Source organism: Triticum aestivum, chromosome 3B, assembly GCF_018294505.1.
Source record: "Triticum aestivum cultivar Chinese Spring chromosome 3B, IWGSC CS RefSeq v2.1, whole genome shotgun sequence".
Lineage (NCBI taxonomy): Eukaryota > Viridiplantae > Streptophyta > Magnoliopsida > Poales > Poaceae > Triticum > Triticum aestivum.
In genome coordinates, this window is record NC_057801.1 from 711,869,883 (window position 1) to 711,890,464 (window position 20,582).

Here is a 20,582-nt window from a genome sequence, read left to right on the forward strand (position 1 = left end):
ACAAACCTTTGCAACCCCATGATAAAGCTTGCCACTTGTTCAGATCCAATAGTATCGTTTCTGCACCATGTCAGAGTGATTATAATTGATCGACTCAGAAAAAACTGCGCTTGAAGAATAGCAAAGCCGTATCAATGTATAGCACATACTGTTAGCAAATTGTGTATGTGCCTATTTGTGGGGCAGTTGAGTTATAGGTGCCTAAAAAGTGTAACACTCTACCGAGTACACATGGGTTTGAATTCTGGTATCCGACACCTTGGTGGATGGATGTACCTTGTGATGGCAAAATATGGATTTTGTGAATGTCTTTTAGTCGGGAGTGTAGTACGCCATATCCTTGTGATCCGTGGGGCTGAAAACAACGAGTCCCCCTCAGCACGACAGGGTGGAATGCAGACCCCCCCTGCAAATATGCTTAGCCAGAGTAAATTAATTCAGTAAGTTTCTGGAAGCAAAGAACAATTTACTCGCTGGATTGTTAGTGGCCAATACGTCGCGACTTGGACAAACAGCACCCACTTGGCTGTCGAACAGATTGCACCAAAATCTTGACCCAGTTGGCGTCTCGTGACTGCCGGCATCTCGTGACCAAAACCTTGCTCTGGCACCGAAAGCAACCACCGCAAGCTCTGCCCATGTCCACGGCCAGCCAGTGCATCTTCCTCGAGGAAAAAGAGAGAAGAAAGAGGCCGCACATAGACAGTATGACCAAACGCACCGCAGATCCCGAGCTTCCGAGAATTGCTCTCTGCGACTGCGACTGCGACTGCAAGAAGTCGCCAGACTGCGCGTGGTACGGCTCTGGTTGTTTGTCCCGAAATCGAGAGGCAAGCCCACGCCGTCGTGCTCAAGGAGGAGAGGAGAGCGAGAGAAGAAAACAAGAACTAGGCTGGGAGAAACGCAGAAATCCAAGCACCCCCGCCACGCTGCTCTCTCCGGAATGCAGAATCCAAGCATCTTCACCCCGACTGCTTTTCCAGTTCCCACACTCCTCTGGCATATACAAACATACACCTCTGCATGTTCAGAGATGATACGCCATGCCTGTGTGCTCTGCTTCCTCTTGGCCTTCACCGCCATTAACCATCCCAAGCATCCTAGGTAGGTAGTTCCTTGAAGCATGCACGTCCTTTAACTGAACATAGGTTTCCTCTTCTCCCTCAGGGTTTTCCTTGAAGCATGTTCTTTCGCTGATTATTAGGTTTACTACTATTCCCACATAGATTTTGCGCACTGTGTCCGCCGTTTCGATGTTGCATATGATTGGCGCAAATAATTGACCCATCTCCCCTTCCCTCCATAACCTCTGGCTCTGTAGAGCAGAAGGAACAAAAAGAGGTGAGCAAAGCGGCTAATGAAGCATATTATTGGACTCCTTAAGTTCAAAACTGAGATAAATAAAGAAAATAAGATGGGTGCAGAGAAGGCACATGTGCGGCAAGAAGGGACAAAGGTGGTGCGGTGCAAAAACAATGCAAGGACGGTCCCCCGTTGCTAAGTTTCAGAGGCCTCTGTTATCCCGTGTGTGCGTGCATACGAGAGAGAGCGGAGCCACCTGTTGGTGGTCACCTCAGTCCCCACTGCGCCCCTCTCTACAGTCTACACCATCGTCTGCATGGTATGGCACAGGGATATGCATACATATGCTAGGCAACAGCAGAGCCACAAGGCAACACACACATACGCACAAGAGCTCTTGCAGTATTGCACCCGTCTGCCATCTATATAGCCTCTAGCATTTGCTCCCTTAAGCTGTTTCTCTAATTCCAAGCATACTACCATCCTCCCGTTCCCTATCCATCTTCTCATTTTGGAGAAGGGGGGTTATGGCCAGTGGCAGCCCCACAACTACCTCCAGCTCCCTGCTCCTCTTCTTCCTCCTCTCTTGCTTGCTCATCGGCCATGCTCTCTGCAACCAAGGCCACCATGGCAGCATCTCAGGTTTCACCTCTGCACTACAAATACTGAGTGCTCTTTCTCTGTTCTTGCATGAGATTGGCTTGTTTTCTTTTTCTTTCTTTAGTGTGCATATGTTCACTATGTATTCACTAGTTTCACTTCAATCTACTGTCCAGGTGCAGACTATGGAGAACAATATGCTCACCAGGGATTACCTGAAGAACATACGGACTTGCAAGAGAACATCAAGGTACATATGCCATCTAGTCAGTACTAAGTGCCGTTCTTATAGGTACTATATTTTCTAGTGTTTTCAGCACATGATAAATAATGCCTGAATAAAGATTCTGTAAACTTCAACTTGCTTGAAATACTACATACCTGTCTATGGAGTTTTTGGTAAGCAGACTGATAGAAAGAGGAAACAGTAGCCACTTGCCTCCTTCCTTGCTCCTACAGTTAGTACGAGAAGCTCTAAGAACAAGAGCAAAACAGCATGGGTGCGGGATATGCAAGTTAATTCGGAAAATGGGGCCCATGACATGGCCATCTGAAAGCAACAATAACTAACATGATGTTCACATGCTTCACAGCAGGGTCTAAACAAGGAGAAACCGCCCAAGTATGCAAGGAGAATGCTGATTGGTTCAATTGCTCCCATATGCACGTACAACGAATGCAGGGGGTGTCGATCCAAGTGTACTGCTGAGCAAGTTCCGGTGGATGCAAATGACCCCATGAATAGTGCCTATCATTACAAGTGTGTCTGCCACAGGTGATCATTGATGGTTAGTAGGAGCTTCTATGATATGATATGTCTAGTAGAGAGTAGTAGTTTTCCTTCAGTCTCCTCTTCTTTTCCTTCTATTCTCTTTCTCTGTTAAAAAGGCTTCTTCTTTTTTCCTTTTTCTTTTTTACTAGAGGTTAACTAGTAGCAGACTGGAGGGGCATTTTGTACTGTAAGATGTCTAGTTCAGCTTGTGAACTAGTAATTTTGAGAGTGAATGGTCTGAAATTTTGATATCGGAAGACCAGCTTGGCTGTGCAGATAACCAGTTTCTTTGTTAATACTCCCTCCGTCCCAAAATAAGTGTCGCTGGTTTAGTACAAAGTTAGTAAAGCTTTGTACTAAATCAGCGACACTTACTTTGAGACGGAGGGAGTATATTGCAACTAGAAATCAAATCTATAAGCAGACCTCGATGTGGTCTTCTGCTTGAATAGGCTTAGAACTTCAGACTGGATCTTCTGCACTGTGGTCTCCAACTGTGCAGTGTATAAATGCTGTAAACGTTCGTATGTTCCACCAGAAGTTGACAGTATCTTCTCTACCCTGGGCATCTTCAGCTCTCGTGGGTTTTGTGCCATCCCTCTTTCCATGTAACAACGAACAACCACCTGTACTGTACAAGGGAGCAGTAGATTCATATTGACAAATCAGAGAAAGAAAGAAGATGGTGACTTCTGTGCAGACTGCATTTCCTCAGCAGAGCAGGCTTCATGCTGTTGAATTTAACCAACCAGGTCTAGTTTCATGTATGTACCACATTTTTACGCAAAAGCTGTAGCATAGGTAATAAACAATCCAGTACCAAACAGAGCATTTATTTTGCAAGCAGAGAGGCTGCAGGGTGCCTTGTATGCATTCAACAAAAGAACAGTTGAAGATTTGTCTCAATAGGAATATTTATTACCAATAGCTCTTTTACTGGAGGGGTAAGGATGCTTATATACAACGGGACACTCTGGAGTAACTCATGTATATTTGAACGACACTGGCAGGTGCAGGTTCAGGCACTACTGTCCGTTGGCAAGTATTGCTCTCTTTAAACCTTATTTTTCCTGCTCAAATAGATTACTACGGTTCTAAACAAAGCACTGTTCATCCTATATTCAGGTTCTGCATCTGTGTGATGACCCAGTTACCTACAGGGCTGGTGTGGATCAGTAACAGGGTGACATAGTTACCTGCAGAACCATGTTTACTTTAGTAGCCCGCCACCCACGTTCAAGCCCCAGGCTCCGCAGGTTTATACCTGGTTGTTTCCTCTTAATAAATTGCCACACGGTCTAGTCCCTGTTGGTCTCGTTTTTATGTTTTACTTTAGTAAGTCTATTTGACCAGTAGACAAGTAGAGCTCACAAAAATCTATAGTGTTTCACCCAATAGAAAGAGGTCAAGACATGAATTTTAGAAAGTTAACATACAGCAGAACTATTGGAAGTCTTCAGAATTGACAGGTATTGTGCTTAAAGCCTTAATTCTGCCTGTTTGAAAACAATTCCTTATTCACCAAAGGAATTCAGTGAGAATAATGCCTAAAGACAGAGGCGGCTAGTGTAAATGCTGGCCCACACATTACATCGGCAATTACGTTTGAACTTAATAATTTCCAAACCAAGAAAAAGCAGCATGTAGGAAAATGCTCAAAGCAAGTAATCGCACTATGCTGACCATGGACCGATTACACGTGAAGAGCTGAGGGTAGCAGCTTTACCATTTGCTCCTACTGTAGCTTCAAATGGCTTCAGGACCAGCATGTAGATCTCCTAAAAAGACAATGAGAAAAAAGAAGATCAATCCAGTTGTATCCTGAGAGTGACATTACAGAAGAGGGTTCGTATGGCGAGAGGAATAAAAAGCTGCCGCACAGTGGCCCTAGTGCTACTCTAGCGGTAGAAGCAGGTCAGCATTTTTCTTAAGAAAACAAGAAGAGGTCTCCTATGAAGTGGTCCTGCAAAAATATTCACATGGAAGTAAGCAGTAGGATCCATCTCGAGCTGTTTTGTTTTGTATAACATGAGATGCATGCCTTCGACCCAACATAGGATGACACATGGGTTGCAGCTCCTTCGAATCAAGGCCTGAAGGTTGCAGCTCTTTCGTATCTCTATAGTGCTCATAATAGTTAATGCTATTATATATTTATATTCTAATTTATGCTAAAGCATGCTTCTAGATCGGCAGCATTCAAAAAAATGGCCAGCCAATTTTGACATCACTAAGGTTATGAAATTTGCCTATGGGCATCCAAGAGAATCTCTGGTCAGGAAACTGGATATTCAGAACAGCTTTGTAATGTGGAAAACAATGAATTTGACATGAAGCCAAATAATTCACGTAAAGAGAACATGGTTGTTCTTTGCACTTCTATGCTTAGATGGTCATTCCTACTATATTTCACATGATTAATTTCCATCTATTTTCATTCAAACATAAAATAATAGTGTAGAAAGTAGACAGAAATAGCTAGCGACATTGACAATTGGACTTGCTGCATACTATCTCGATGACGCCAGCCTTCAACCTGAGTTTCACTTTTCTTCATTCTGAGGATATTAAAGACCAACTCAAGAGAGGTTCGATGTCTTTTTATTAAGATCAAACTTGTGGTTAAGCCTGAAATCGTTATCAAAACTTCATGATCATCAACTGGTAGCCCCAAACTGTTCCTTACCCATTCAAACTGGCTGAAAGAAGGGATAAAAACATCAAGCTCAAATAGAGTTTGTCCATTCAACAAATATGTTTCACATAGTGAACTACGAAGGTTGAAATTAATTACCTCCGTGCAAGCAAGTCGATGAAAGCAAAATGGACCACCACCCCATGGATCTCAAGATCTCTGCGTTTTGGTACCTTTTAGTCAGTCTGCAACTAAGTCCAGTAAAATGAATACAAGGCATGGACCAGTGTGCAAGTAACTAAGCACCCATTTGGCTGCTATATCAATAGAACTTGGGAGGTAGCTCTTCCAACAGCGTAATTAACTACCAGGTGCAATTTTCGATCATGTTGATATCTCCAAAGTCCTCTGGGAAATAAGCCACAGCTCCAACCAAACACTTTGTTTTCCTGAAACCAATGAAGTGTGGAAATGTTCAGAAGGACTAACTTGGATTTGGACACTAAAAAGGGCAATAGTGGCAATTATGTTTTGTTTTATCTGGAGACTCACATTTGCAAATGTTTGTCATGACAAGCAGCTTCAGAAAGAAACCCCGGGACACTGAGTTTTCAAGAGCTCCATCCAGCATTGTAGCATTTCATGCCAAGAATGTTCAATCAACTAACAGGCATCACACCAAGAGATTCAACACAATTTCGGTGCAACAGAGCAATCAAGCAGATGCTACCATGTTAGATAAATTCCACAGCATCATGTAAATTTCATCCTTATCAGGATGTGAACTGCCTCCATTCACAAACTCGTGTATTTGTCCATCCGCCTCAATCACACTCCTTCCAATGTCCTTTTTCATCCCTTCAGCACTCATCAATCTCCTAATCCTCGAGACACCATCCCACATTCCTTCATCAGCGTAGATATTGGACAGAAGAACATAGACTCCAGAGTCATCAGCTCCAAGACTTGCTAGGCGTTCAACCGACAGCTCAGCCAGTTCGACGCACCTATGACTTCGGCAGGCAGCAAGCAGAGATCCCCATAATTCTGGAGTTGGTTCCATGGGCATTGTCTCTATGGCATGCCTAGCCTGATCCAAATGTCCAGCACGGCCAAGGAGATCAACCAATGCACCATAATGTTCAACCTTGGGATCTATCCCAAAATCCTTCTTCATTCTATGAAATATCTGTAAACCCTCTGAGATCAACCCAGCATGTGTGCATGCAGTCAGCACGGCAAGCACACTAAGATCATCCATTGGTGCTCCTTCAGACTCCATTTGGCAGAAAAGCTTGACAGCATCAAGTCCGCAACTATGAGTTCCAAGTCCAACAATCATCACATTCCAAGTAACCACGGTCTTGTCAGGCATGCTTTCAAATATCAGCATGGCGAGATCCAAGCGCCCACATTTCATGTACATATCTATCAGAGCTGTCTTCACCACAACATCGAACAAAATCTTCTTCTTCTCCAAGTAAGAGTGCAGCCACCTGCCTTGCTCCAGAGCTCCCAGCTGTGCGCATGCCGTGACAGCCCCAACTGCAGCGACCCTATCAGGTCTGATACCGCACCTCAGCATCCTTTGGAAAAGTTCCAAAGCCTCAGAAGGCTCGCCACACCTGACATACCCGTCTACAACAATGCTCCACGAGATCACATTCCTCTCAGGAATCTCATCAAATAGCACCCTCGCCTCGTCCATCCTCCCCTGCCTAGCATATCCATCGATCATCGAATTCCAGCACACCAGATCCCTGTCAGGCATTTGATCAAACAGCTCGCGCGCACGGTCCACACCTCCAGACCGCTTCCCGTAGGCATCAATCATGGCGGCCCAGGAGAACGCGTCCCTACGCGGCATTTCGTCGAACAGTTCCTGCGCCAGCTCCACCTCGCCGCACCCAACGTACCCCGCCACCATAGAGTTCCACGAAACGAGGTCCAGCACGCCGTCATCGAACACCCTCCGCCCGGAGCGGCAGTCGCCGGCCCTGCAGTAGAAGCTGATCAGCGCGTTCCTCGTGAACAGGTCGCGATCCAGACCCCTCCTCACGGCCTCGGCGTGCACCAGCAGCCCGACCGCGCAGCCGCACGCCTTGAGCACGGCGGGGAAGGTGTAGGCGTCGGGGTCCACCGCGCCACGGCGCATGCGCGCGAAGTAGGCGAGGGCCCTGCGGGGGCTCGAGGGGGCGTGGAGGCGGATGAGGGTGTTCCAGGGGAAGGCGTGGCCGGAGGCGGCCCCCGGGAGGCGGGCGAAGACGGCGTCGGCGTGGGCCGCGGCGTTGGCGGACGCGAGGGCGAGGAGGAGGAGGTTGGAGAGGCGGAGCGGGGAGGCGGCGAGGTGGCCGGAGGTGAGGAGGAGGGCGTGGCACTGCAGCGCGTGCGAGGCGGAGCCGCAGGCGCGGAGGGGGGAGAGGAGGATCGAGAGCGCGAGCGGGGGCGGCGGAGAACAAGACATGGCGAGAGTTTGAAATTCTGAAACGACCGACTGTCCCTGAGATCGAGTCGGAAACCAATCCAATGTCACACTAGAGTTCGATTTTTTTGTCTCCTTTTCAACACACTCACGTCCTAGTATCACAAGCCCTCGCAGTCGCAGTCCGATGGAAATGCCTCCTTTCATTGAACAACATCGCCGGAAGCATTAAAAAAATCCAGGAATTATGGTATCTTCATCAGCGATCCGTAAATTTCCTCCCGCATTCATTCATCAACCCTGACTGTATACATTTCAAATCACATTTCAACTAACCCCACGAAATTTATGCAAATCGACCGATATTCATCAAAATTCGAATAGAAAATAGCACAAATCATCCATAAATAGCATGCAAATTAAGTCTAGTATAACAATATCTGAAATTCGACTAGATTAACCGGATGCCCAACAAGATTTTTATCAACGGATCATGTCATTCCACACATACTCCCCTTTCAGCTTCATCCAACAATGTGTGTACGTAATGGCCGTCCCTCTGACCTGTGGTACACCACGACAACACGAGCTACATAATGTGTAGACCAACATTGAATGAATGAATCGATTAACAAGTTGAGTAAGAGGAAGCAAAACTTACGATCTCGTCCTCTGCCGCGAGCATGGCCACCTTGCCTCCAGCTGACGAACAACGTCACAAAACTTGGTGATGCTGGTCTGGTCTGGATAGTGTAATTATCGATACGATAACGACCTCACGTTGTGTTCTTGAATGATGCGCAATGTGCTTTCATGCGTGAAATGATTCATGCACTTGCTGCCAGAAGGTCCCCCTCTGCTCCTGCCTACGAAATCCGCGGATACGTCCAACCACGCATCGCACAACAACTCATCCTCCATGATCGAGTAGCTCGCATCCTTCATACTCAAAAAAAAGATATAGCGATAAAAAATAAGCTCAAAGGCATTTGACCGAACACCTGTCGGGCGTGGTGTCCGCTATGGAGGTTGTCGACAGGGGGGCAGAGTATTCCTGGGTACAAACGGCTCCAGGGTGGACAACGTTGTCAAAAAGGCGAGCGGGCATGTCTGTGCTGGTTGCGGACGTCCAGCAATACCTCTGTGGCAGCCAGAGAGGTACAATATCGGTGACGGAGGTGGAGGGTGCAGATGCAAAATAAGGGGGAGAAAGGGCGGAGTGGAAGGAAATGGGACCGAGAGGGGGATTGGGTGGGTCGGGGGTGTCGGAGTCCTACGTGGTTGCTGTCCGAACTCTAGCAACCCCCTCCCCCCACTTTGTCTCGAATTTACGGGAGAAAACACGTCTGAACAGTTTGGCAGACCGATACAAGCCCGCGTTGGATGGTTTCCGTGGTCCGAATGTATGCGGGCAGTTTAAGGGTCTGCCTTGGAGATGCCCTAATGCAAGCACCAATGTCAAGTCAAAGACTTGAATCTTGATGGACCAGGGATACCACTGTCCTCCTAACCATTCAACCACAGATTGGTTCGCTTTTTTCTCTCGTTGTTTATCACCTCTTCATCTTGCAGGTAATACATCGCGAAGACTGCGTATAGGTCGTCGTTTTGGGGCCGCGTCGAAGCTCAGCCGCAACCCGCTCGGACACCTCGATGCCCTGTCGCAATGCGTTCGCATTCTTGCGAAGGACGACGTGGAGTAAACGGTCCATGTCGGAGTCAAAGGGCAAGGGGACGACCAGAGCGAAAGGTCCAGGCCGCTTGCCTGGCGTGACAAGCTGCCCACGCCTCGAACTCCAGAAGCTGCCACGGGTTGGGAAGACATGGCACTAGCACCCAACATCGTCTGGGAGTGCAGATCAGCGGTGGTGGCCCAGAGATGCAAAGAGCCTCGCTAGGCCACCAGGGACGGCACATACCTCAACAAAACGCGGCTGCACTCACCCCGCCACCCCGGGAGGTCGAAGATCTACCCTTGTCCATCCACAACCTATAGGGGGTGAGCTCCTCACTAGAGGTCGTGGAGTTCGAATCCGCCCCGAGTGAGTCCCAATCAGTGGGATCGGGCTCGGATTCGGATCCGTTCTCCTAGCTGGACATAGTGGCGCAGGGTGGCAGGGAGGGGACCAAACTGAAGCGAAGGGGAGGAAGAGAACAGAGAGGAGTGCGGTCAAGGCGAGGGTAGGGTTTGGTCTGGCATGTGGAAGGGGTGAGTTTTTTTGAGCGGTCGGGTTGGTCCGACATGATAGACGCGTTCGGATTGCCCCAAATCCGTCCCTCATATTAGTTGGGTCTGAAGTATGTTGGAAAAGCCCGACCATTTGGGCTCGAACTAAGGGGTCCAGTTGTGTAGGTTGTTGGTACGAACCATGTGCGGTCTGTCCGCCCGGATAAATGGGGAGTAGGGATTTTGGTTGGAAACACTCTTATGTTTGCCATACTTCTACCGCAACAGCTTTGCTTTGCAAGCTTATACATTTTTTTTGAAAAAGGGTGGATTTTATTTGCTTAAAATAAAGTATCAAGAGGAATACACATAATAAGCACACACACCCCGCCTCTGCATAGTTGTCCTCTGCATAGTTAGGATGCACACAATCAACATCAACACACACACGCACAAAAACACACCAACAAATAGCGAAGTCATATATAACCAAAGTTATACGTATGCGAGGAAAAAACAAAAGGAAACCCCAAAGCGGTCAAATCTACGATTGGCAAACTATAACAATGACCATATTCGCACCAACCATCTCATGACCATATTTGCAAGCTTATACATGTGTTCCTTGTTTGAGTTTTGTTTGAACAATAATCATGGGAGAGCTTCCCCACTTGAATCAATTACTCAGAGGGGCCAAAACTAGTTTGGCAGAATTACCGGAGGTACACCAAGGTGTGAGAAGAGGTAGTCGTGCCATGATATGGCGGTTACCTTTAAAGAGGCCTCCCTAAATCTATTGATCCAAAGACTGGAAGTCGGACGTGATGTTCTGTAATGTTACGAGAGGTTTTTTTTTCATCTCGAAACACCTTAATGTTCAGCCAAGTCAACATAACTCCTAGCTAAGTGGAGACTTTTTCCCCTAGGGTTACGCCTAGGGTTTTCCTATCCTCTGGTGCGCCGCCGCAGAGAGTTTTGCCTCGCAACCGCTTGAGCACCAGCGGGCGCTTCCTAATCTTGACGACCAGCGACGCCCAACCTGCTGCTCTTGATAGAAGTAGTTTGCCCCAGGGGTTTTGAAGGGGATCATGTGATTTGATGGCGACTCTAGAGGAGATGAGAGCCTCGCGGGCAAAAGGGGCAGAAGACTCCAGCTGGAGGGGGAATCGACCACAGAGGGCCTCTACATCATCTCCAAGGCCTCTCCGATGAGTTGTGGGTAGTTTTACCACAGACCTTCGGGTTCATAGTTATTAGCTAGATGGCTTCCTCTCTCTCTTTGATTCTCAATACAATGTTCTCCTCGATCTTCTTGGAGATCTATTCGATGTAACTCTTTTTGCGGTGTGTTTGTCGAGATCCGGTGAATTGTGGGTTTATGATCAAGTTTATCTATGAGAAATATTTGAATCTCCTCTGAATTCTTTTATGTGTGATTAAGTTATCTTTACAAGTCTCTTCGAATTATCAGTTTGGTTTGTGATAGAGGCAAAGGTGTCCCGTCTTCCGATGAGATGATGGATATCGCTTTGGTGGCAGTCGACTTTGATGATCCGACTACGAACATGCGAGGACGTCGCGCCTTAGCAATCGCTAAACCAACTCCGAGAGGTTATTGACCACGCCAGAGCACGATCAACCTGACCACGAGGGTCTGTTTCCTGCGAGCAAACGAAGAACAAGCAAGAAACTGAGATTGCAATCTGGATATTGGGAATATAAGATGAAAGCTTTATTGATCAAGGTGGGGTTCTGTGACGCCTTTGTCTGGTCGTTGAACACAAACGAAGTACGCGAAGTTGCAGCTATGGCGAACTTTTAATCTAAACAAAACCCAAAGTCTAAACGATGCCCTAAGGGCTGTATATATGGAGGAAGAGGGGGGAATTTCGTGGCCCTTGGTGGAGGGGTCCGAAATCAACCCTATCTCTTGTTTCCCCACACATACGGACTCTAAAAATAGCCTATACTTATGTATTTCGAAATTACATGGGCCTGGCCCAATAATAAGGTGACGCAGCACCTAAAATACCCTCGGGACGAAATTTATGAAGTGGCATCTTGTATATTTCGTCCAAGGCTTCATGCACCCATTATGGTGGCTTCAAAGTCCTGAAATCATCACTTGTAACTCCGTTCTTGTTCCCCTTGCGCATGCCATCATCTCCATGCTTGTTCTTGCTCCAATGTTCATCCTTCTCCAAGCTAGGCCCTTCATTTGTAAGCAAAACAAATGTATCCAATTTAGGCAGCATCATATTCTCATGAACATTAGAATCATTACCAAGAAACGAAAGTACCTGGTAATTTAGTTGGCGTGCACGAGCTCTAGTAATTGGTCCAGTATGTATAGCAGCAGGGGCTGTTGGTGTAACAATTGTATTGATGTCCTCATCATCCTCCCCTTCTTGAAATGAAGTCGTCCTCGACGGAAGTTCATCTTCCTCACCCAAATAAGGCTTCAAATCTGCAATGTTAAAGTGGGACTAACCCCAAAATCTGTAGGCAGCTCAAGTTTATATGCATTATCATTTATTTTCTCTAACACCTTAAAGGGACCATCAGCACGTGGCATTAACTTTGATTTGCGCAAATCAGGAAATTTATCCTTACGCAAATGTAACCAAACAAGATCTCCAGGTGCAAACACAACATGTTTTCTACCCTTATCTCCAGCAAGTTTATATTTAGCATTCATACGCTCAATGTTTTCCTTAGTTAACTCATGCATTTTTAAAATCAATTCAGCACGTTGTTTAGCATCAAAATTAACCTTCTCCGAAGATGGAAGAGGCAACAAATCAATAGGTGCACGAGGTAGGAAACCATACACAACTTCAAAAGGGCACATCTTAGTAGTAGAATGCAATGAACGATTATAAGCAAATTCAATATGAGGCAAGCATTCCTCCCACATTTTCTTATTATTCTTCAAAACAGCCCTAAGCATAGTAGACAACGTTCTATTGACTACTTCAGTTTGTCCATCAGTTTGGGGGTGACAAGTAGTACTAAAAAGCAGTTTAGTCCCCAACTTAGCCCATAAACATCTCCAAAAGTGGCTAAGAAATTTAGTATCACGATCTGAAACAATAGTATTTGGCACACCATGCAAGCGAATAATTTCACGAAAGAACAAATCAGCAACATTAACAGCATCATCGCTTTTATGACATGGTATAAAGTGTGCTATTTTCGAGAATCTATCCACGACAACAAATATGCTATCCCTCCCCTTCTTTGTTCGAGGTAAACCTAAAACAAAGTCCATAGATATATCCTCCCAAGGAACACTAGGTACAGGCAAAGGCATATATAAACCATGAGGATTGAGTCGTGACTTAGCTTTTTGACATGTAGTGCACCGAGCAATAAAACGCTCAACATCCCGTCTCATCTTTGGCCAAAAGAAATGTGTAGCAAGTACGTCCTCCGTCTTCTTCACGCCAAAGTGTCCCATTAATCCTCCTCCATGCGCCTCCTGCAACAACAAAAGACGAACGGAGCTAGCTGGAATGCATAGCTTGTTAGCACGAAACACAAATCCATCGTTAACAACAAACTTGTTCCACATTCTTCCTTCTTTACAATTCTGCATTACATCTTTAAAATCAGCATCATGCACATATTGATCTTTGATGGTCTCCAAACCCAATATTTTGAAGTCAAGTTGTGAAAGCATAGTATAGCGACGAGACAATGCATCAGAAATAACATTTTCTTTTCCCTTCTTGTGTTTAATGACATAAGGGAAAGTCTCAATGAATTCAACCCATTTAGCATGTCTACGATTCAGTTTAGCTTGACTTTTAATATGTTTCAAAGATTTATGATCAGAATGTATAACAAATTCTTTGGGCCATAAATAATGTTGCCATGTTTCTAAAGTCCGAACAAGAGCATATAATTCTTTATCATAAGTAGAATAATTCAGACTAGGCCCACTCAATTTTTCAGAAAAGTATGCAACAGGTTTGCCATCTTGTAATAACACACCTCCTAATCCAATTCCACTAGCATCACATTCAAGCTCAAAAGTCTTATTAAAATCAGGAAGTTGGAGTAAAGGAGCATGTGTCAACTTATCTTTCAATACCGTGAAGGCTTTTTCCTGTGCGGTACCCCAAAGAAAAGGCACATCTTTCTTTGTAAGCTCATTGAGAGGTGCAGCAATGGTGCTGAAATCTCTCACAAAACGCCTATAGAATCCAGCGAGGCCAAGAAAACTCCTCACTTGTGTGACCGTTTTGGGCTGCGGCCAACTCTCAATAGCTTCAATCTTGGCTTTATCAACTTCAATTCCCTGTGGAGTAACAACATAGCCAAGAAAAGATACTCGGTCGGTGCAAAAGGTGCACTTCCCAAGATTACCAAACAAACGTGCATCACGTAGAGCAATAAAAACAGCACATAAATGTTCCAAATGTTCTTCCAAAGATCTGCTATAAATCAATATGTCATCAAAGTAAACTACCACAAATCGTCCAATGAAAGCACGTAAAACTTCGTTCATTAATCTCATGAAAGTACTAGGTGCATTAGTTAACCCAAAAGGCATGACTAACCACTCATATAATCCAAACTTAGTTTTAAATGTTGTTTTCCATTCATCTCCCAATTTCATACGAATTTGATGGTAGCCACTACGCAAATCAACTTTGGAGAATATTGTAGAGACACTCAATTCATCAAGCATATCATCTAGCCTAGGAATAGGATGACGATAACGAATAGTAATATTATTAATGCCTCTACAATCAACACACATACGTGATGTACCATCCTTTTTCGGCACTAGAATAATAGGAACAACACAAGGACTAAGGGATTCACGTATATAACCTTTGTCGAGAAGCTCTTGTACTTGACGCATAATCTCCTTCGTCTCCTCTGGATTGGTACGGTATGGTGCACGGTTTGGCAGTGAAGCACCGGGAATTAAGTCAATCTGATGCTCAATCCCTCGAATAGGCGGTAATCCGGTGGCATGTCTTGTGGAAAAACGTCAGCGAACTCCTGCAAAATGTTAGTGACAGCAGGAGGCAAAGAGGAAGGCACGTCCTCGAATGAAAATAATGCCTCTTTGCACACAAAAGCATAGCAAACAGATTTGCTGAAATCTAGCTCATCAATATCAGATTTGGTGGCAAATAAGCATGCACTTTTCAATTTAATTTCAGAAGCAACACTAGATGGTTTATTATTAGGCTTCATTTGTTGCTCAAATTCTTTTGCCACAATCTGATTTTCACTCTTATTCTTCTCCTGTTTTGCTTTATTAGCTCTATTAATATCATCTTTCAAAATGGAATCAGGAGTCATAGGAAGCAAAGTAATATTTTTATCCTTATGAACAAGAGTATAGTGATTGTTTCTACCATGGTGTACAGAATTTTTATCAAATTGCCATGGTCTACCAAGTAATAAGGAACATGCTTGCATAGGTACCACATCACAATCAACATAATCAGTTTGTAATTCCTGATAATATTCTTCTACAGAATTTTTTCCTTGTCTTAAACGCTGCAATTTTTGAAGCAATTCACGTTGATAATATGGTGGAACCCAACGCGTACGCATAGCAGTTTTCAAAGCGGCCCAAGTAGTTGGAATAGGATATAATCTACAATTTCAGACCACCAGACACATGCAAAACTAGTGAAAGCACAAACAGCAGCAGCAACCCGTCTCTCCTCGGGATATTGTAAACATGTAAAACGTTGTTCAGTTTCTAACTCCCAAGTAAGATATATATCAGGAACATATCTACCCTCAAATGGTGGAATATTCAATTTCAGTTTAGGAATATGGACATCATCTCGTACCTGAGGTGGTGGTGCAGGCCTACCATTACGAATATATACCTGAGGTCGACCTGCTGGTGGTGGTGCTGGTGGTTGCACGTAGTTCTGATTTTGAGCAACCTCATCCTCGTAATCTCCCACATAATCATCCTCCTCCGCATCAGCAGCAGGAGCCACAGAAGTATCAACAGCAGCACCAACAGTTTGGCCAAACACAAGAGGAACACGGCTCGCTCGGCGGAGGTCTATTTCGCGACGTGGAGGTAGTTGTTGTTGTTGTTGTTGTTGGAGAGGTGCGTTAGGAGCAGCGGGTGGTGGTGGTGGAAGACGCGCGAGCAATTCATTAAACTTGTTATCGAGCTTTGTTTCGAACGTCTTCTCCATGCCATCTATCTTCTCCATGGCCTCTTCAAATCTGTTTAGCACGTCTTGCACCTGTCCACTCATCATTTGCTGAAATTTATCATGCAAATCCTTATTCGTCATGTTCTCCCAGTCAGTCTCGTCGGCTTGTGATCCTGGCATGGTTAGCAGCAATAGAAACACACAAGAATATGATCCTACAGACTACTAACAAGAGGTGGTGGTGGGTGTCACAAATCCATCAAGCAAATCTCAAATTCTTACCAGTTCTTACCCAGCAGCAGGCGGTGATCGGCAACCGTTGTAGTCAAAAACTCTCAAAGCTTGGATAGAGCGATTACCAGGGAGAGTCAAACGCACGACGTAGATGCATGTGGAGCTGGGAAGGCTTATAATATGGTAGCAAAAAGGGTCAGCAATAATCAATTCAGAGATGCAAAGTTGAATAAACGTTCAACGACGGTACTGTGCTGGTCCTAGGCTAGACTGTGCTAGAGACGCGAGCCTAGAACACCAACAAAATCACGGCGCGGCACGTAAACAAGGGAAAAGCACACTCTGGAATTTTTTTTCGCTCTTTTTTTTGCGCTGCTTTTTTTTCTGCAAAAAATCACTATAATGGCGAGTGTCTCAAAACTCTTCCTAGCTCAAACTGACAGGATGGACACGAAATTTTTTCGACCAAATTTTTTTTTCCGACTGCCCGGACCCAAAAACTGGAAACGGGTCAAAAAAACTGCCTATAATGGCACCTGTCTCAAAACACTCAGAAACACCTAAAAATAGGATAGCCGGAATTTTTTTCGAAAAATGCGTTTTCGAAAAATTTTGGGCCTAAATGGAGCGTGGTTTCCGGACTCTTTTTTTTTCGAAACCTACTCCGGCAAGGAAACACGAATCGGAATCTAGATGGATCTCGAAAACAAACCTAATATGACAAGAACTCAGATTGGTGGTGGATATATGGTGGTAGATGGCAGTGGTGGTGGTATATGACAGCTGTGGTGGTATATGGATACGGATTCGAAGCGGTGGCGGATAAGCGGTGGTGGTAGATGGCAGGGGTGATGATGATGGTGCGGCGGCGGCGTGACAACTTATGACCAGAACTCGAAACTCTAAAAGACTAGAGTCTAAGACCAGCAACTAGACACGACGATGCAACCGCAAATTCAACAAAGCAAAACCCTAAAAAGATTATGCAAAGGCTCAGATTGGTTCTGATATGATGAACTAACCCTAATTTTTTTTGTGGCTTTTTCGTGGACTATAGGTATGAAGAACATACTCGATCTAAACTATGAAAAACTGTAAAATCTCACCGAGCAACCTGGAAATCTGATACCACTTGATAGAGGCAAAGGTGTCCCGTCTTTCGATGAGATGATGGATATCGCTTTGGTGGCAGTCGACTTTGACGATCCGACTACGAACGTGCGAGGACGTCGCGCCTTAGCAATCGCTAAACCAAATCCGAGAGGTTATTGACCACGCCGGAGCACGATCAACCTGACCACGAGGGTCTGTTTCCTGCGAGCAAACGAAGAACAAGCAAGAAACTGAGATTGCAATCTGGATATTGCGAATATAAGATGAAAGCTTTATTGATCAAGGTGGGGTTCTGTGATGCCTTTGTCTGGTCGTTGAACACAAACGAAGTACGCGAAGTTGCAGCTATGGCGAACTTTTAATCTAAACAAAACCCAAAGTCTAAACGATGCCCTAAGGGCTGTATATATGGAGGAAGAGGGGGGAATTTCGTGGCCCTTGGTGGTGGAGGGGTCCGAAATCAATCCTATCTCTTGTTTCCCCACACATAAGGACTCTAAAAATAGCCTATACTTATGTATTTCGAAATTACATGGGCCTGGCCCAATAATAAGGTGACGCACCACCTAAAATAGCCTCGGGACGAAATTTATGAAGTGGCATCTTGTATATTTCGTCCAAGGCTTCATGCACCCATTATGGTGGCTTCAAAGTCCTGAAATCATCACTTGTAACTCCGTTCTTGTTCCCCTTGTGCATGCCATCATCTCCATGCTTGTTCTTGCTCCAATGTTCATCCTTCTCCAAGCTAGGCCCTTCATTTGTAAGCAAAACAAATGTATCCAATTTAGGCAGCATCATATTCTCATGAACATTAGAATCATTACCAAGAAACGAAAGTACCTGGTAATTTAGTTGGCGTGCACGAGCTCTAGTAATTGGTCCAGTATGTATAGCAGCAGGGGCTGTGGGTGTAACAATTGTATTGATGTCCTCATCAGTTTGGCCTACTAGATTGATCTTTCTTGCAATGGGAGAAGTGCTTAGCTTTGGGTTCAATCTTGCGGTGTCCTTTCCCAGTGACAGCAGGGGCAGCAAGGCACATGTTGTATTGTTGCCATCGAGGATAAAAAGATGGGGTTTATATCATATTGCATGATTTTATCCCTCTACATCATGTCATCTTTCTTAATGCATTACTCTGTTCTTATGAACTTAATACTCTAGATGCAAGTAGGAGTCGGTCGATGTGTGGAGTAATAGTAGTAGATGTAGAATCGTTTCGATCTACTTGTCACGGATGTGATGGCTATATACATGATCATGCCTAGATAATCTCATAACTATGCGATTTTCTATCAATTGCTCGACAGTAATTTGTTCACCCACCGTAATACTTATGCTATCTTGAGAGAAGCCACTAGTGAAACCTATGGCCCCGGGGTCTATCTTTTATCATATAAGTTTACCATCTACTTTTATTTGCATCTTTTACTTTCCAATCTATATCATAAAAATACCAAAAATATTTATCTTATCATATTATCTCTATCAGATCTCACTTTCGCAAGTGGCCATGAAGGGATTGACAACCCCATTATTGCGTTGGTTGTGAGGTTCTTGTTTGTTTGTGTAGGTGCGTGGGACTTTTGAGGAGCCTCCTACTAGATTGATACCTTGGTTCTCAAAAACTGAGGGAAATACTTACGCTACTTTGCTGCATCACCCTTTCCTCTTCAAGGAAAACCAATGCAAGCTCAAGATGTAGCAAGAAGGATTTATGGCGCCGTTGTCAGGGAGGTCTTCGCTCAAGTCAAGACATACCAAGTACCCTTCACAAACTCATCTCCCTCGCATTATATTATTTGCCATTTGCCTCTCGTTTTCCTCTCCCCCACTTCACCCTTGCTGTTTTATTCGCCCTCTCTTTCCCAACCTCCTTTCTCTTTCGCTTGCCTTTTTGTTTGCTTGTGTGTTGGATTGCTTGTAGCGATGGCGCAAGATAATACCAAATCGTGTGACTTTTCCAATACCAATAATAATGATTTCCTTAGTACTCCGATTGCTCCTCTTAATGATGTTGAGTCTTGTGAAATCAATGCTGCTTTGCTGAATCTTGTTATGAAAGATCAATTTTCCGGCCTTCCTAGTGAAGATGCCGCTACACATCTAAACAACTTTGTTGATTTGTGTGAGATGCAGAAGAAGAACGATACGGATAATGATATTGTTAAATTGAAGTTATTTCCATTTTCACTTAGAGATTGTGCTAAAATTTGGTTTTCGTCTTTGCCTAAAAATAGTATTGATTCATGGAATAAGTGCAAAGATGTTCTTATCTCTAAGTATTTTTCTTCCGCTAAGATCATCTCTCTTTGGAACGATATTATAAATTTTAAACAACTTGATCATGAGCATGTTGCCCAATTTTGGGAAAGAATGAAATTAATGATTCGCAATTGCCCTACTCATGGTTTGAACTTATGGATGATTATACAAAAAAATTATGCCGGATTGAATTTTGCCTCTAGAAATCTTTTAGATTTGGCCGCGGGAGGCACTTTTATAGAAATCACCTTAGGAGAATCTACTAAACTCCTTGATAACATTATGTCTAATTATTCTCAATGGCACACCGAAAGATTGTCGGAGTAATGGGCCACGGGTAGCCTCACCCGAGTCCCTGAACTTATCAAGACTTCAGGCCGGCTGCGCCCCGCAATACCCAAAGCTGAAGCTCCACCCTCCGGGGGCCGGCTGGATCAACGGCCGGCCACCGGAGGACGGCCAACCACCAGCAGACGGCACCGAGAGTGGTCGGCTCCAACCGGACGGCCTCTAGAGAGGACAGCGTCTTGCAAGAGGCCACCTGGCGCCCTCAGAGTTTGCGCCCCCATTAAGAGGACGAGACAGGGCGTGGCTACAGTGTAGTCCCTCACCCCTGAAACTTGGGCTCGGCGTAGCCACAGTGCCCCATACGGGCGGAGATCTCCACACGACGCGACACTGTTGCCGCTCCCACCTTGACATCACTCCAGACGGGCGGAGCCCTGTTCCCCATGATGACCTGTCGGTACGTCCCGCGGGCTGCGGGCCCTATCAGGAAGTGATAGCACGGAAGATGGCGGATGCCGGACCAGTCAGACTTGGGGAGGCCGGCCTCCAGCAGGCGGCCGTCCCCCTCCCTCGAAGTCAGTGCGCCATTAACCTAATAAGACTAGGTGTGGCTACAGTGATCCCCCACCAGG

At 45.1% G+C, this 20,582-nt stretch overlaps 2 protein-coding genes across 3 annotated transcripts; one reads left to right on the forward strand and one right to left on the reverse strand.

Annotated features, from left to right (window-relative positions):
* Nucleotides 1-445: 445 nt before the first annotated feature.
* Nucleotides 446-7,819, reverse strand: LOC123071936 (pentatricopeptide repeat-containing protein At3g29230). The gene is made up of 6 exons (XM_044495513.1): nt 5,862-7,819; nt 5,469-5,758; nt 5,186-5,373; nt 4,401-4,452; nt 2,284-2,355; nt 446-1,315 (listed from the first exon to the last, which is right to left on the reverse strand). Exon 1 carries the CDS (start codon nt 7,771-7,773, stop codon nt 6,025-6,027), a length of 1,749 nt encoding a protein of 582 aa, XP_044351448.1. The 5' UTR covers nt 7,774-7,819; the 3' UTR covers nt 446-1,315; nt 2,284-2,355; nt 4,401-4,452; nt 5,186-5,373; nt 5,469-5,758; nt 5,862-6,024.
* On the forward strand, nt 1,633-2,925 carry LOC123071937 (EPIDERMAL PATTERNING FACTOR-like protein 9). 2 transcript variants are annotated; one of them, XM_044495514.1, is made up of 3 exons: nt 1,633-1,944; nt 2,079-2,152; nt 2,496-2,925. In XM_044495514.1, the coding sequence occupies exons 1-3, from the start codon at nt 1,830-1,832 to the stop codon at nt 2,679-2,681; spliced, it is 375 nt and encodes a 124-aa protein (XP_044351449.1). In that variant the 5' UTR covers nt 1,633-1,829; the 3' UTR covers nt 2,682-2,925. The 2 variants fall into 2 exon arrangements, with proteins under 2 accessions (XP_044351449.1, XP_044351450.1); XM_044495515.1 differs by having other exon boundaries at nt 2,499-2,925.
* Nucleotides 7,820-20,582: the final 12,763 nt, after the last annotated feature.